This window comes from Poecile atricapillus, chromosome 4 (assembly GCF_030490865.1).
Source record: "Poecile atricapillus isolate bPoeAtr1 chromosome 4, bPoeAtr1.hap1, whole genome shotgun sequence".
Classification (NCBI taxonomy): Eukaryota; Metazoa; Chordata; class Aves; order Passeriformes; family Paridae; genus Poecile; species Poecile atricapillus.
This window is the reverse complement of record NC_081252.1, coordinates 63,569,522-63,585,385: the sequence shown is the minus strand read 5'-3', so window position 1 is coordinate 63,585,385 and position 15,864 is coordinate 63,569,522. Positions and strand designations below refer to the sequence as shown.

The window sequence follows — 15,864 nt, the reverse complement described above, 5'->3', positions numbered from 1 at the left end:
TTCTCTCCTACAGACTGAGTTAAGAAGAGGAGACCAGAAGCTCGTATCTCTTGAGGTTTTCAGAGTTTGTACTTTGGCTTGTGAACAGTTACTGTCTTACTAGAAACTTTTGGCTTTTCAGCAGCTTATTTCTTTTTTCTTTCTTGTTTGGTAATGTTTCTGTCATTGTATAATAGAATAATTGAGTTCACAGTTGTAAATAAAGTTCAACTTTATTATTTATTTTTATTATTTTCCTGATACAGTTGGATTATTTTGTATTGATATGGTCAAAGAAGGCTTATATGGTGACTTATACAACCACCAAAAGTATCACAGAATAGTTTATTGTAAAACATACAGGAACTGGAGAAATCATCTGTTAAACTGTATTTTTTGATAGTTTCCTTCTACTGTTACTTCAGTATTTTTCATAATTCTATGTGGCTATGACAGATGTTCACACAAAAAACTATTTCAGTCTATTGTGATGTGAATTTTTTTCTAGATTTTGGGCTGTGTTTTTTGTTTTGATGTTACTTTGTAAAGCACATCAGTGTTTCCTCATGTAAACTTCTTTTCCTTGCCTTTTGAAACAAATGCTGTTGCTCTTTTAACTCTTACTTAACTGACTTGTAAATACTTAATTAGTTTAACCTTGAATTTCTTTATGTAGCACAATTTTTGTTGAGGGTCAGCATGCTGGAATGTTTCAGGCAAACTTGTAAATACTTGGACTATAGGAACCACTATTTCTGAACATTTTTTTTAGCTATGTTGACATATAAAATGCTTGCCAGTTTGTTCATTTTTATTCTTCTCTGCTATTCCCAAACTTTTTATATGAGAAACTCATAAAAATTTTTGTGCTGTGTTCCTGTTGGCTTTGCAATGTCAAAGCAGTTTCTCATGATTGCTCCTATCATTAAAAATGTTTCATATATTTATTGTAGCTTTTTAAATCTGAAAATCCTTAGCTTCTCTTTTTTTAGTGATTGGCATTTATACCAAGCAAAATTAAAACTCAGATATCTGAATACTTTGTTAAAATTGGTTAAATGAGTATGATTAAGTTGTAAGAAGTAGCCCATCAAGTAAAATCTTACAATTGCATACAGAGCTGGCTGTTGAATTAAAAAAACAGAAACCTAACTTTCATTTGCAATAGCACTGTTCTGATTTTCATTAAATAAATTATGTTTTACTCTATTTTGTTTAAACTCTAGATTAATTTCTATGGTTACAGCGGATATAAATCTCTAGATTGCCTTTAAAAGGGATTGTTTATTCAAAACAGGACTGACAGTCTCTCCTCAAGAGAAGCTATTACTTAATTTTATTTTTCTAAGTTTAAATGCTTAAAAAATATTTGTAATGATACCCCAAAGGCATCATAAAAATGTAAAAATTATTATAGTCTAAAATTACCAAAATTACAGGAAGTGGACATTTAAAAAATCTTACTGAGATTCATGGCTGAGAAAAAGTAAGGAAGGAAAAGTGCCTTACTTCACAACTTGAAATCTTGTCAGGGATTTCTGCTTTCAGTGATTAAAAATAATACATTTGAATTGTCAGTATTACTCAGATGTGAGAGAATAGCATTGATTTCCCTTTTAATTACAGCTAAAACTTTCTCCTCACAAATTCTGCAAGCACTTTCTAGAGAGAAATTTTTATGTGACTATTTTTTTCTCATAGAAATTATTCTTCCCATGGTGGGGGCATTTTTTCATAGGCAAAACAGCTGGCAAATACCCCTAGATGAAAACCAGCATGAAAAACTTCTTGTCATGAGCAAATCCTGGGGTTCAGAGATACTTTTTATGGACACTTCATTTGTTATCGTGGGAGTATAATGGTCATTTGGTCATGGTAGCTAACTTGATAGAAATATGGAAGGGCAGTGTGCTCTAGAGGAAGAGATTCTTCTCTTGGACTTTGGTAAGGTCAGAAGAGTCTCCAGTGGGAACAAGATAAGGTGTCACTGTTCTGGTGCTTTTAGTCCCACTTGTGCTCTCATAAATTTCTAGCCCTTGTAGAGTTGAGACCCTGATATGGTTTGCCTTGATAACAATTTTTAAGACACGCATTTCTCAAAAAGGGACAAGATGAAGTGAATTGGCTAATGTTTGGATTTCAGATTGACTGTTAGTATTCCTCTCTGGTCCAAGAGATATTAAAAGGATTATCCTTATTTATTTATTTATTATTTTTTTTTGTGACTATATTTTTCCTCACCTCAGTTTGCTGTTATAAGGACTAGTAGAGAAGAGTTATTTTCCCTGGGGATGGAGGAGGTATTTTTTTGTATGGTTCTATTTCCTAGGTGCTGTAACAAAGGAGTAGTGGTTTGCTCAGAAAAGGCAGTGAAGCAGAGTATTTGAAGTGGGGCAGAGATGTGTGTGCCTGATGGGGAAGCTGTGTCTGGGTTTCCTGAGGATTTGGGTGCCTCTCAGTGAGTCGCTTGGCATCAGGTGTGGAAGGACTTACGGTTGCCAGGGCCCAGGAAGTTCCTACCATTTAGGGCAGAGGATCCAGCTCTTGGGGTTTCTTGTTACATGAGAAGAGGGGGCAGAAGGGCCCTTTGTCTTAATTTTTATGCTGATACCATAAAGCACTTGGATTAAAATTTTAATGTGTACAGAATTGGCTTATTTCCAGTATATTTATTTATTGCTTTTGTGCCTGATCTATACATGTTCTTTACATAAGGATTCATAAGCATCTCATTTCTGACTGGGTGTTGGTGCTTTAGAGGGGGAGAAACTTATTTGGTATAAATGCTAGAACAATCACTAAAGTAATATTCAGTCTATGTAATACAAATTAAGGTGATGAAACGTAGTAGAAGCATTTTTGCATTATGAACATTATTGTACCAGTGATGAAAATCCAAGGAAATACTTGCCCCTCTGAATACTATTTTTGAGACAGAATAGGTGTTGTGTTGGTTCGTGTTCTATATCAGTGTGGGTGTATGAATGTAAATACATCGGTAATGTAGAGTTCTGAGTGGGAAGGCCCTGGCAGAGGGACTGCGGAGCCTGAGTGAGGCTCAGCTCTGCCCGCGGCTTCAGAGAGCGCGGCCGCGGCGGCGCCTCGGCCCCTGCTCCGGGCTCGGGCTCGGCCCCTGCCCCGGTCTCAGCCCCGGCCCCGGCCCCGGCTCCGGCATCAGGCTCAGTCCCGGTCTCGGCCCCGGCCCCGGCTCCGGCATCAGGCTCGGTCCCGGCCCCAGGCTCAGTCCCGGTCTCAGCCCCGGCCCCAGGCTCAGTCCCGGTCTCAGCCCCGGCCTCGGCCCCAGGCTCAGTCCCGGTCTCAGCCCCGGCCCCAGGCTCAGTCCCGGTCTCAGCCCCGGCCCCAGGCTCAGTCCCGGTCTCAGCCCCGGCCCCAGGCTCAGTCCCGGTCTCGGCCCCAGGCTCAGTCCCGGTCTCAGCCCCGGCCCCAGGCTCAGTCCCGGTCTCAGCCCCGGCCCCAGGCTCAGTCCCGGTCTCAGCCCCAGCCCCGGGCTCGGCCCCTGCCCCGGGCCCGGCTCCTGCGGTGCTCTGCAATGGCTTACGCTGAAACAGATTCAGCTTGGTCCCGAAGTGAAGCACTTGAGCATGGAACTCTCTGAATTGCACCGCAAAAACCTTTCAGAAAATCAAAAGGTATAATAATAATGGTTAGGAAGAGTAACCATTTATTATTGAGTATCTGTTAAATGAGACTGGACGTCTCTCTTTATATTACAGAACATTTTTCAGCCAAGAAAACGTAGTACTAAAATGAGCTCAGACTGAGAACAAGGGACAAGGAAAATATCTCTTACAGAAAGACACAAGCAACGTTGAATGCATTTACTGAAAGGTTGTAAATGGAGCATTTTCAACAGCAGTGGTAAAGGCCAGTTATTGCAAATACGTCTTTTGACCAATTTCCTTGTGTCTCTCAACCAAAACATCCCACACAATTGTTGTGGGGTATATATTTTAGTCAATGAGGTTTTGGATGATTGTGTAAAAATATAAATGTGAAAGAAAGTTATGATTAGAGTTTGACAATAAACAAGAAAAAGGGAAATAGTAAGTTTTATTAAAATCAGATGTTGTACTCTTTTTTTTAATTGAAAGTATTTGTTGCTGCTGACAGTAAATGAAAACTAATTACTAAAACCATTTAGCACGATGCTACGTTGTAAGAAACCTACTGTTAACTTTTTCAGGTTAACTCATTGACTGTCTACAGACCATTTTCAGAATATCTGGATAGACTTCTGTATGTGATGGTATCAAACCAGTGTGTTCCCACAAGAGCTAAGGAAACCGTGACAACATTAATGCAGAGCTCTAGCTTAAAGTCTATGTGTTTTGCTTTTTTCTGGTTCAGAGTTCAAATTGAGTATTTTTGAGTAATTACCCTAAAAATGAGACTTTATTTCCCTTCAGTTTACAAATGCTGGAAGTACAAAGCATTAAAAACAGTTTTAAGGATATACAGTATATTTGAGGATAATATCCTAAAAAGAAAATAAAAATCAGTGTCTTCAAAGTATTTTTTCTGTACAGGTGGAGTTTGCTGTCAATATCATTACACCTTTTAAAAACATTTATCAGCCCCAAATAACACTCCAGTGAAACCTAGTGATAATACTGGGTACTTTCAGTCTTTATTGTTCTCAGTGGGAAACTGGAGTTTTTGATCTCTTGGATTTTACTTTTGTTTGACTCTTATTAGAAGAGATTTGAATGACAAATGTTAGCAGTTGTGTCACAAAATTGCAAGAATCATTTTTTCTTGATATATTCGACTGAATCTTACACTAATTCTGGATTATTTTTATGGAAAGCATAGTAAGATAAAATGTTAGGCTTCTAGGCTGATAGTGAGTGAGTTATTGGCTACAAAATTTCCTATTGTGGGTAATTAACAATGAATAAAAAATAAAAATAACCAAATGCAGATCGAAGGTGCATGTTAGAGGCAAAGTATTTAAATGTAAACTGACAGTAACATAAATCAGTGAAACAATTTTTGAACCACAGTATATATAAAAATATATTAAGTAAAGCAAGAACAAAAGAAAAATTAAAAAATTGTTTAGAGCCAACTGGTTTTGTTTTTTGCTTTTTTTAAATGTACAAGACTATGCTTTTTTACTTTTTCCTTTTTGAAAGTTTGATATTAAGCAAAATAAAGTGTTCTCTACTCCAGTCCAAGTGTCAGGAAATTGGCTTTGCTTCTTACTGCAGTTTAAAGATTTCTTAATGTGCGCCAAATGCTGCCTGTGGTATTCTGCAGACAGGTTTTAACTTCCAGTATTCCACAACTGACAAATGAAATCTTCTGCAATGATTCCTTAAAATTTTGTTTTCATTTTATTTTTTTAAAAAGTGTTTTAAATTAGAAAAATACTGATAATATTAAACATCTTCCAAATATTTTTAAAATGTTGTCCCATCTTTACCTTGAAGTTTCAAGTAGCCTCACTCTTCCTTTTCATGGCTTTTAATTAAATTAATTCAGTTTTGCACGTTCTTGTCCCATATACCACACATTTTGGTAACATGAGGTCCCCCATTCTTGTTTAATTCCTTTGCATCAAATGCAAGATTACTAATAAAATGCAATAAAAAAATGTTTTTCTGGCCCTTGCTATAACATATATGCTGATGTAAAACAGAAACTGAACAAAGTCACAATTTTCCTGAGATTAGAGGTAGCCAGGCTGGCTGTCTCCTCGCCTCCTGCTCCCCGCTTCCAGCTCCGGGCCACCCCCACGCCACAGTTTAGATATTATTTGCTCTTTTGGGTCTCAGGTTACGAGAGCAATTGATCTGCGTGACCTATTTTAGAAACTTTCACGTTTGCTGGGGAAACCTAAACCAAATGTATCCCCTCAAGAGACAAATCAGCTGCAAACTGGCCGGTTGATGTGTGGAGGCAGCCAGTGCGTCCCTCCCTCAATCCTGGGGACACAGCTCCACCTCATGGCCTGCTGGGAACTCGCCCGCAAATCCTTTAAAGAGCAGTCTTCACACGATTAAATTCAGAGTTCCGGCTCCTGATTCAAACTTTAGTTTAATTTAATTTATTTAATCTGTGTTACATGTCACTGTACTAGCGAATTACATAATTTCGTCTTTTGAAAGTTCCAGTTCTGAAATGTAGGATCCAAGTAACAGTACTGTAAAAGCAAAAATCTTGTCAGTTCTTAGCAACATCCAGCAAGAGCCTGTGTTGATTCAATGGGCTGACAGTGTTTAAAATACAACCTAGGTAAAATATGACCAGTGTGGAACCTGGCCTGTCTTGTGTTGTAGTTTTAAAAAGTTCATATATCTAGTCAAAGGTAGTTTGTACTGGAAGAGGTCACTATAGGAGTAATTTCTGCATCAAAACGTTTCTAACTAGGTTTTAACTGAAATAGTTCAGGTAAGAGGCAAAACTCTTATTTTAAAATTTATTTAATATAAATTGTGCTTCCATTTATAGTATCTATACTGTTTGGGTTTTACTCCAGACTTCTGGAAGTCAAAACGCTTATCTTCATTACATGCACTAACCATGAAAAATTTCCCCCTTTTTTTTTTGTATTTTTTTTGTTGTAATTTTTCCTTAATATGATTTAGACACTGGAAAAACAAGTTTATGTTCTTGCACTAATTACGGTATTTCCTCCTAGAAGTGAGACTACTTTTTTGGTAGAAACATGCAGTTCCTGTTCATAAACTGATGTCTTACTGAAACTGAGAAATTCTTTTGAAATAGGCAATGGGAATGTTCAGCTTGACTATATGTTTGGAATTGAAAACATAATAGGTGTCTAGATACTAATATTAAAGCAATATTAAGTTTTCCACTTCTTGCAAAGGGGCTTGTAGAATATAGTCACCTTTTAATGAATCTGTAGATGGAATCTGTTTAGGTAAGACATTGGAGATAATGTTTTTCAAACATATTGGAAAATTAAATGTAAAATTTTGTTTAGGGTTTTTTTCCCCCCTGTTTTTAGGGTTACTATGGCACTATAGTCAGCAGTGCTTGTTAGTGCTGCTGAATCAACAGTAAATACCGTGTCTCTCTCAACTTTTACAAAAGCCTTCCTATTATGTTTTGGTTTCAAGTAATTCTTTTAACAAAGTACATCCTTTTAAAAAATTCAGAGCGGCAATACAGAGCAAAGTGTAACAGTCGATTTTATATGGTAGGAAATAGTTGTGCATTGTTCTGATGGAAGAGTAAATTTGATAAAATGCTATATTTGTTCAATGGAAATGACTATTCAGCATGGTTGAATTCTCTCTACAATATGTCACGGGAACCTGCTCCAATCATTTTAATTGTAAACAATGCTGCTGCTTCTTGCAGTGGGTTAAATGCATGCAAATTGGACCCTACTGTTTCATGAGTGATCAATTCTTTGTTGGGAATGGAAAGAAGTGCTGTATGTATTGCCAAGAGACTGAAGGAAGCGTAGTCAGCATCTTCGTTCTAAAGTGTCAGCATCTCGTCAAGATGCTGCTTTGGAGGCAATGCTTTCCTGTTTCTCATCTTTTTAAACAACTTAGCCTGCTCTGAAATCATCACAAAAATCTCTAAGCAGAGGAGCATCTACCATTTCTAGTGCAGGCCCCTAGTATAAATAGAGCTGTGCATGCCACCTGTGGTAGCAGATGGCAGCCATTCACAGCTTCCTTTTGTGTCAGACCTGCATTAGATGCAATAATTGCTTTTATGTTTTAATAAGAGTGGTTTAAAAAATCTATAGTGGGAATAAAACACAGATATATGTATTAAAGAGGTAGTTTACAGTGAGGATCAAGTGCAAACTGGAACCTAAAATAACTTAAAAAAAGGTAAGTGTTTTATAGTTATAAAAAGTTATAGTGTTTTTCACTTGCATGATGTTGATGCTTTTGTTTGCCACATAGTGGCAAACTGGTGCTGCTTCACTGTAGAGAATCAATTGGGTTTCCATGATCAGAACTACACTTGGGGGTATTTAAATAACACCAATATAGATTCAGGACCTGAGCTTAGGAGGTTATCATGATGAATTTTTTAGGTTGTAATTAAATATATCTTATCTATTCATGGCAGATGCATCTTGTAGGAAGTTCCTTACTGGTGCTGTTCAGCTCCTGCTCTCCCTTATGCTGATACAGGTATTTGTGAAGCTGAAATGAAAGAAACCAGTTCTTTCCAGAAGAGTCATTTAAAAAAAAAAGTAATTTCAGTGTTTTGGGGTGTGGTATTAACCCTTAAGGGAGTGCCAGTGGGAATGGGAAGAGAAGAGGGAGAGCTTGGAGTTTGCCGAGTGGCCTTCATTGTTAGAAGGAACATGAGGCACCATATTCTGGTAGTGAACAGAAACCCAAGAAGATGCTGTTGCTGTAATGATATAACTCACAATATTATGAGGAAATGTATTTTATTCCCCTGATTCCCTTAGAAATGACAGTTACCTGGAAACTCAGGAGTGTTCTTCCCTGTAAGATAAGTTTAGTTGTGTAGTGCAAGAGTGCTACAACTACAAAGGGCTTTTCTGTAAGCCCTCCTAACTCTGCGGGGGTAAGGGGGAAGAAAGGAAATAATTTCTTTATTTCAGGGTTGAAGGAAAGGCTTATTTCTCTGCTCCAGGCTTTCAGAAAAAGTCAATTTTCAGATGCAAAGAGCGAGAACCATGACAAGAGGCAAATACTCAGATGTGTTTGTGCTTCTTCAAATTGCTCTCATCTATCCTTTTGACACCTGTGTGAACTGATGGTATAAATGTTTTGAAAGCAGGCATGTAGAGCAAATTGGAAGTTGCAGTTATGATGGATGGGTAAATGGAGTGGAAAAATGGGTGTGCTGAAATGCAAGTGGGATTTAAAATTCTACTAGATCTACTTGAAAGATTAATTAGAGAAGATACAAAAACTTACCCTAGAGGCAGTGGAAAGCAGGATGAGAAAGATAGACTGGCCAAGAAAACTGGTGCAGAAGGGAAGACTTTTTTTACAGAGATAAAGTTAGATTTGGCCAAATTCACAATGAGTAGCTAATGGTATTAAAACCCTCTTAAAGTTAAAACATTCCTTAGCTATCTTAATGAAAAGAAAACTAGCAAAAAGTGTGGATTTGTCATGTGATTATGTGATAGATGAGGAACGGTTTAGTCATGGGCTCTAGAATAAATTACTAAGGAAAAAGCCATGCACCAGTGGGGTAAAAGCAATATACATACTGGGATCTAGAAAAAATAGTACAAAAAAAGGTGTTTCCAGCAGAAATAGTTAAAAAGCAACCAATACCAGTAAATGCCTTTCTAGTCATTTGCATTGGAAGTGGATGCATACAAACTGGAACAAATGCAGAGGAAAGCTGTGGGTTCCACAAATTCAGAACTGCTTTGTGAGAAGGAAATAAAAGATTTGGGTTATTTGTCTGGGCTACGATAGATAGATAGATAGATAGATAGATAGATAGATAGATAGATAGATAGATAGATAGATAGATAGATAGATAGAATTACTGACAGTAAAGTCAAACACACATGCAGGGAAGCAGAATTTTTAAGGGAAAGGACCATTCTGAAGCCAGAAGTGATGTATAGATGTTGGTAATCAGTAAAACCGGGAGTTAGACAAGAACTTAACAATAATAAGAGCAATAGGATTCTAATAAAACCACTCAGTTGTAATAGGGAGAAGCCTTATTCCCTTCAGGCTGAAGCTTGATAACTTTGTAAAGAGTGTATGGTGGGTCTCTGATAACCCCAGAATAATTGCAAGTTGGTAACACTGGAGATACTGTCAAGATTTATGTTTGTATAATGAGGGATAGTTTGTGTCTACAAAAAAGTCAAACATCATACAAAACACCAACCAATTTTTTAAAATAAAATTAAAATTTCCTCACTTTCATACTAGTGAGACCGTCTTTTTAATAACAAAAGTTAATTTTGTTCATGTGGTTATGACAAACTGAGTTCAAAGCTATGCCAGTAGTACATGGTAACAAAAGGCAAAAGAAATATCTGCAGTGCGGGATTGCAGAAGATGCTGTTAGAATTTGAGGGAAACTTAAACAAGAAGTCTCACTTCTGATGCAAATCTTGGGAACTAAGAGCCTGATGTGAGTATGGGCATAATGGTGTCATTCTAAATTCATGAAAATAGCTTTACAAATGAAGGAGAGGCAAAGTGGGGTCAGTGCAATTCAAACACATGATGACAATTTTAGCCTAAATAGAATGCTCTTTGTGACTAGATGAATTAATTACTGTAAGACAGTGCTCTTGCTTGTCATTCTGATTCTTTCTGCTTGTTAATCACTCCTAAATTGTAGCTATTGCAGTAATATTAAGATTTATTGCTTACAAAATTTTGCTTATCTATATTCTAGTTTAGTATTTTCTTGTGCATTAATGTAAATGTTTTGAAATGTTTCTTATTTCACATTCATTTTGTCCTCTGTAGTAGTTCTTTCTGCCTATTAATTGTTGTTCCACTGGAACACTGTATAACTGTTTTAGATGTTTTGCTTTCATAGTCAAGCTTCATTTATCTATTAAGCAAATTTGATGATATACCAAATCTGAGCTGAGAAGGAGATTACTGTACAAATAGTAAGTTCAGGTGGCGATGAGAAGGAACATCTGTAGAATGGCTTAGCTTACCCTTGTAGCAATTGGTCTTGTAGCAATTGCAGTATTTCCCTCCCTGTGTGTAATGGTGCTAACACATTTTGGGAAACTCCTGAAGGTACTGACAGAGCTCAGTTTGCTATGAATGGGATGAATTTTCCTGGGTTAATCACACAGAAAACTTTAAACATGAAGACTGGGAAAATCCTTATCCAATATGATGAATTAGAGTAAAACTGAAACAACAAATAATAATAATATGGAAATGGAGGCTTATTTATTTGCACAAGGAAACACTTATCTTGAGTTGTACAATTTATTGTGGTCTTACTAAGTACGTTTTTTCCTTGCGCTTTTTCTCAAAGAGCTGCTTTTAAAAAAAAAATAATTGGGGGAATTAATCTTCTATTTATCCAAACTATTCTATGTTCTCTCTCTATGTTTTTTTGTTTGTTTGTTTAATTGCAAAGATCATTTGCATGAAAATGGGATTTTAAGACTTGAACAGTTTCTGATACTTTTTCCCAGATACATGGAGTAAACTGTATTTATTGTAAACAAAACCAACTTTCATTTTGTAAAATTCCTTGCATGCTTTGTCTACACTGAATTATTAATTACTCTTTGAGAATATAGTTTTAAAAGTTGTATTGGAAAATATATACTGCTAATGTATAGAATTCTGTTCCCTTTTCCCTTTACATTTACTTCTCATTTCTCTGGTGAATGAAAATACACTTCTGTAGTTCCTCCATTCTCTAAAATAATCAGTGTCTTATGCTACACCAAATCTTTTAAATCAGACTGAAGTTTGCAGAAGTTGTTTCAGATTTTTTTTTTTTGGCTTTCCAAAAGATCTTTGTAAAGATTTCTTTAAAAAGAAAATAAAGTGATTTATAGTAAAAGTTACCCAGAATGAAGTGGAAATTCAGAAATGGTAATTTAATTGGGATGTATGATCTGGCAAAGATTACTAATGATTATCAGCAGAGATACTACTTTAGTTTGGGCACAAACTGGTCACTGTATTATGGGAGAAGTAGAAGGGAGAGGGTAAGTACCTTGCCATATGAGTTTTGATAGCTGAATTTAATATGTATACCTGTATACCTGTCAGTAAAGAATTGAAAAATTTCTTGTGTGGTCTTCCAAAATGAATTTATTTCCAAAATGTACATTAAATTCTGGAGTCATTAAATTCTGGATTGAGAATTTAGATAATGTTTTGTGTTACCATGTTTAATATTTTTAACATTTAGTATTATAGTTATATTTATCATTTAGTTTATGCTTTTTGGGTAGAAGACGTGTATTTTTACTGCTGTTCTCCAAGCTGGACTTCAGTACAACAGATCTTTTTTAGATTGTTTTTATGTATTGATTGCTTGGAAAATCTGAAAATTGTAGTAAAAAGGAATAAATTTTATTATTCTATTTAATGATATAGTAAGAAATTTATGAATTCATGTTGGAAGTGTAGAATACTAAACTTAAAACATAAAATAAATTGTTATCTGAAATTTAATTATGATTTCTATTCATTTAGATTTCTCATATTGGAAAGCTGAAAGATTTTCTTCTACAACACAGAAAGGATTATATTAATGCTTACAGGTAAGTGTGCACTGTATTTAAATGGGTTTATCTATTTTTTATTTATTTAACGTTTATGAAGTGAACAGCGTTAAAACCTGTAGGCATAATGACTGAAACCAAAACAGAGATTGTTATTAATTGGCTTACTGTAAACCACTATAAGATGAAAGAATAGTGCTGTCACAAGGAAACAGGGTGCCTGAATAAAATGAGACTCAGAATTGGAAGATGATTTCTGGCTCTTAGGAGTGAGGTCGGAAAGAGAGCAGCCTGACAGTCAAAGTCGCACACGTTTTAGGGACCTGCAGAGTAAGTTTCTGAAGGGGTTCCTGGGACAGCAGGGTGATCCAGGTTTCCCCTTTTACTCTCTGATACTAAACATACCTGTCAGGCCAAAGTATAAAGTCCAGTAGCATCAGCAGGTCCTGGAGGACAATGATGCAAACTCTTCAGGCTCTAAAATGTGAATTCCAGGTGAAGGAATTCAGTGAGAGCATGGTGCTAGAGGACAGCAGCACAAGATTCGTTTTTCTGTGACAAAGACTGTGGTAGTTATTATTGTGTGAAGAAAGTTTTGGTTCTCTTCAGCCACTAGGAAGCATTCAAAACTACTGTTACCTGTTTACCTGTAGGTAACTTTAATAGTAGGACTTCTAGAAGATTAAAATACAAATTTACAAGTTGGTGTTTGTAAGAAAAAAATAGTATCTTCTGGTCTGCAGATACTAAGTCAAGTTATCATAAGATCTGAATGTTAGTGCAGCTTGTATTTTGGTGAACTGAGTACAAATCATTGTAGCATTTAAGAACTGTAAAATTTGTTCTGTAGTGAAACTTTGTTACATGCAAACTGGTGAATCAGCCCTGTCTGCATTCCAGTTCTGACACAACCCTGACTGAAGCTGAGCTGTTGCTTCAATCAAGGTAGATAAAATGCAGCCTAAAATCATTTTGTGTTAAAAGCTTCCTAGATACCAAATAGAAGTGCTATCCAGATATTCTTTTCCCAGAAAAAGAGAGATGAGCCATCTCCTATTCCTTAGGCTCAGTCCATATTGGAGGAACAGTTTTTCTGAGAAACATCTCTAATCCTGAAAGGGTCTGTCACAGTGATAGCAATACTACCTCATCAATGGAATCAAAATATGTTCTGAGTAAGTTATCAGAGGACTTCTGGCACCCTTTTTTGTCTCCACAAGAGTTAAGGAAGGTGGCTTCTTTTGGCTAAGTGAGAGGCCATGGGAGGTCTTCAGTCAGTGCTGGTGAAAATGCTGCTCTGGGTATGCACAGTTTTGTGAGGTGGATGAGGGATGCTTTTCCAAGGAGCAAGCAGAAGTAGTGCACAGCTCTGTGTTATGACTGGCTCTCTGCTTTTCAGTGCCTCTTGGAATAGGGCATGAACAACACTAGGTGGAGCCAGCAGTTTAATACTGGCAAAACTGGGTGTACTGTATGAAAACTTTGTGTGTGCAGAGGTTGAGAAACTGCAAATAATTCCAGTAAGAGCAGTCAGCAGCGATTAAATTTTGGGTAGTGTTTGTATTTTATTAACAGTACTGTGCATACAATGGAAGTGGTTAGAGTAAAAGTGTGTCTAGGTTATTTTGATTTCCATAAATTTTTAATGTTCTTCATGTAAACAAGTTGCAACAAGTTATCATGGTAATTCCCAGTACTTTTCACCTTCCTCTCCCCCTACCCAAGTCTTAATTAAGGAGAGCAAAGAAGTGTAATTTCCTTTATTAAACCATAAAATAATTCTGCATATCTCATCTATAATTGCAATTGATTCTGTTCTTAATGGTCAAACTTAAATTGTTTGTTTAATTTGACATAAAAATGTCAAATTCCATATTAGGTTACTTGTGCTGTTCTGCTTCATGGATGCAAAGAGCATCACAGCATGTGTGCTGTCAGTCTTGCAGTCTTAGCAAATGTCTCACACAAGACAGCAGTTTTAACAGCTCTTCAATACTTAAGTAATGGGGACAGCTTTTGAACAATTTAATACTAAAAGGCTGTGCTGAAATTTATATTGGAGATGTCAAATTTCATTAAAAGAATTACTACTCTGTATTTTGTCAGTACTGCTGTTTGTTCTCCCAGCTATAGGACAATGCATTGGTGAAATTGAGCTTTTGAGTTACCAATTTGTTTTATGGTGTGCCTTTTAAAACTTCTTCATAATGTGTTACAACCAGGTTCTTGATTGCTTCTTGGACCTTACCTTCGAAGACTATGGATTCTTTAATAATGGAGTTTTTATTTTTGGCATACATGAAATATCCTTCTGCAGAGGAGATGTCTTTAATTCATTTTTAGAGGAAAATTTTTAGCAATGAGAAAGTCAGTTGGAAGAGTGGTTATTTGAAACCAAGGCCCTGACCTGTTTTATCAAACTTTAACTACAGAACGAAAATACCTAAACTGACTTAGTAGTTGTTTATTCACCTTCTTCTTGATTTGACTATTACCTACAAAATATCTAAGTGGCAAAACACCTGAAATTCTTGATGTAGTGATCTAAGCTTGCTGGTGTACAGGCCACTGCACCTTTATCCTTTCCTGTTTATTAGGATTTATTTCCTTTCTCTTACAGGTAGGGTTTTTGCCTTCCGTGATAAGGAATTTATTAGTGAGCGAGTGGCTCTGTAGACTCAATGCCCCCATAGTGGGATGGGGGAGAAAATCAGAAGAGTGAAAGTGAGAAAACTCATGAGTTGAGATAAAGGGAATTTAATAAGGAAAGAAAAAGCCACATATCTAGAAAAGCAAGGAAATTATTCACCGTGGGCAGGCAGATGTTCAGCCATCCCCAGGAAAGTAGGGCTCCATCACAATTAACAATGACTTGGGAAGACAAATGCCATCATTCCAAATGCTCCCCCCTTCCTCTTTTCTTTCCCCAGCTGTATGTGCTGAGCATGAAGCCATATGATCTGGAATATCCATGTGGTCATTTGGGGTCAGCTGTCCTGGATGTGTTCCCTCTCAGTTCCTTGTGCACCTGCAGCCTCCTCCCTGGTGGGGTGGGATGCAGAGCAGGAAAGGCCTTGGTTCTGTGTAAGCCCTGCCCAGCAATAACAAAAACATCCCTGAGTTATCAGCACTGTTTCTAACACAAATCCAAAACACAAACCCTATTCTTGCTGCTGGGAAGAAAATTAATTCTATCCCAAGCAAAACCAGTGCACACAAGTTAATCACTTTTCCTGGAAAGGAGAAGACAGTCTGAAGTCCTGAAGTTGTTAACAAGATGTGTATACTTTTTAATTTTTTCTTACTAAGCAATAACTCCTTTCAGATGAGGATTTCAGATGAGGTCCCATTCTTAATATATTGACTGCTACACATTCTGTATTCTTCTTAGTCCATTTTCTGTAGTGCTTTCCTGCACTGCCTTTCACACTGTGTTAGGAGAAGATCCCATCTTCAGTCTTTGCTAACTTGTCTCATGTCTCATCCCTGAACAACTTGTGCCTTTGCTTTTCATCATCAACTCCTTCATGTTTTTGATCACTGAACCACCAAGGTAATTCATATGTTTGTGTTAAATATACTTCAAGGAACTAGTTGTAGTGCCCTAACACCTGGAAATTTGAAATGATCCTCTTGGGATTCCTTCACAGCCTTCAGTTTCTCTGAAGAAAGGTTTAGGTATTTTAATTCCAGTCATT

The 15,864-nt window shown here is 36.8% G+C and overlaps 1 protein-coding gene across 2 annotated transcripts in view; it reads left to right on the top strand.

Annotated features, from left to right (window-relative positions):
- The window catches only part of STX18 (syntaxin 18), a 58,295-nt gene that overhangs the window by 22,125 nt on the left and 20,306 nt on the right, over positions 1-15,864 (top strand). For both annotated transcript variants that reach the window (XM_058838331.1, XM_058838332.1), the window contains exon 2: positions 12,138-12,205. In XM_058838331.1, coding sequence (XP_058694314.1) covers positions 12,138-12,205 — 68 coding nt within the window. The remainder of the gene's footprint in view (positions 1-12,137; positions 12,206-15,864) is intronic.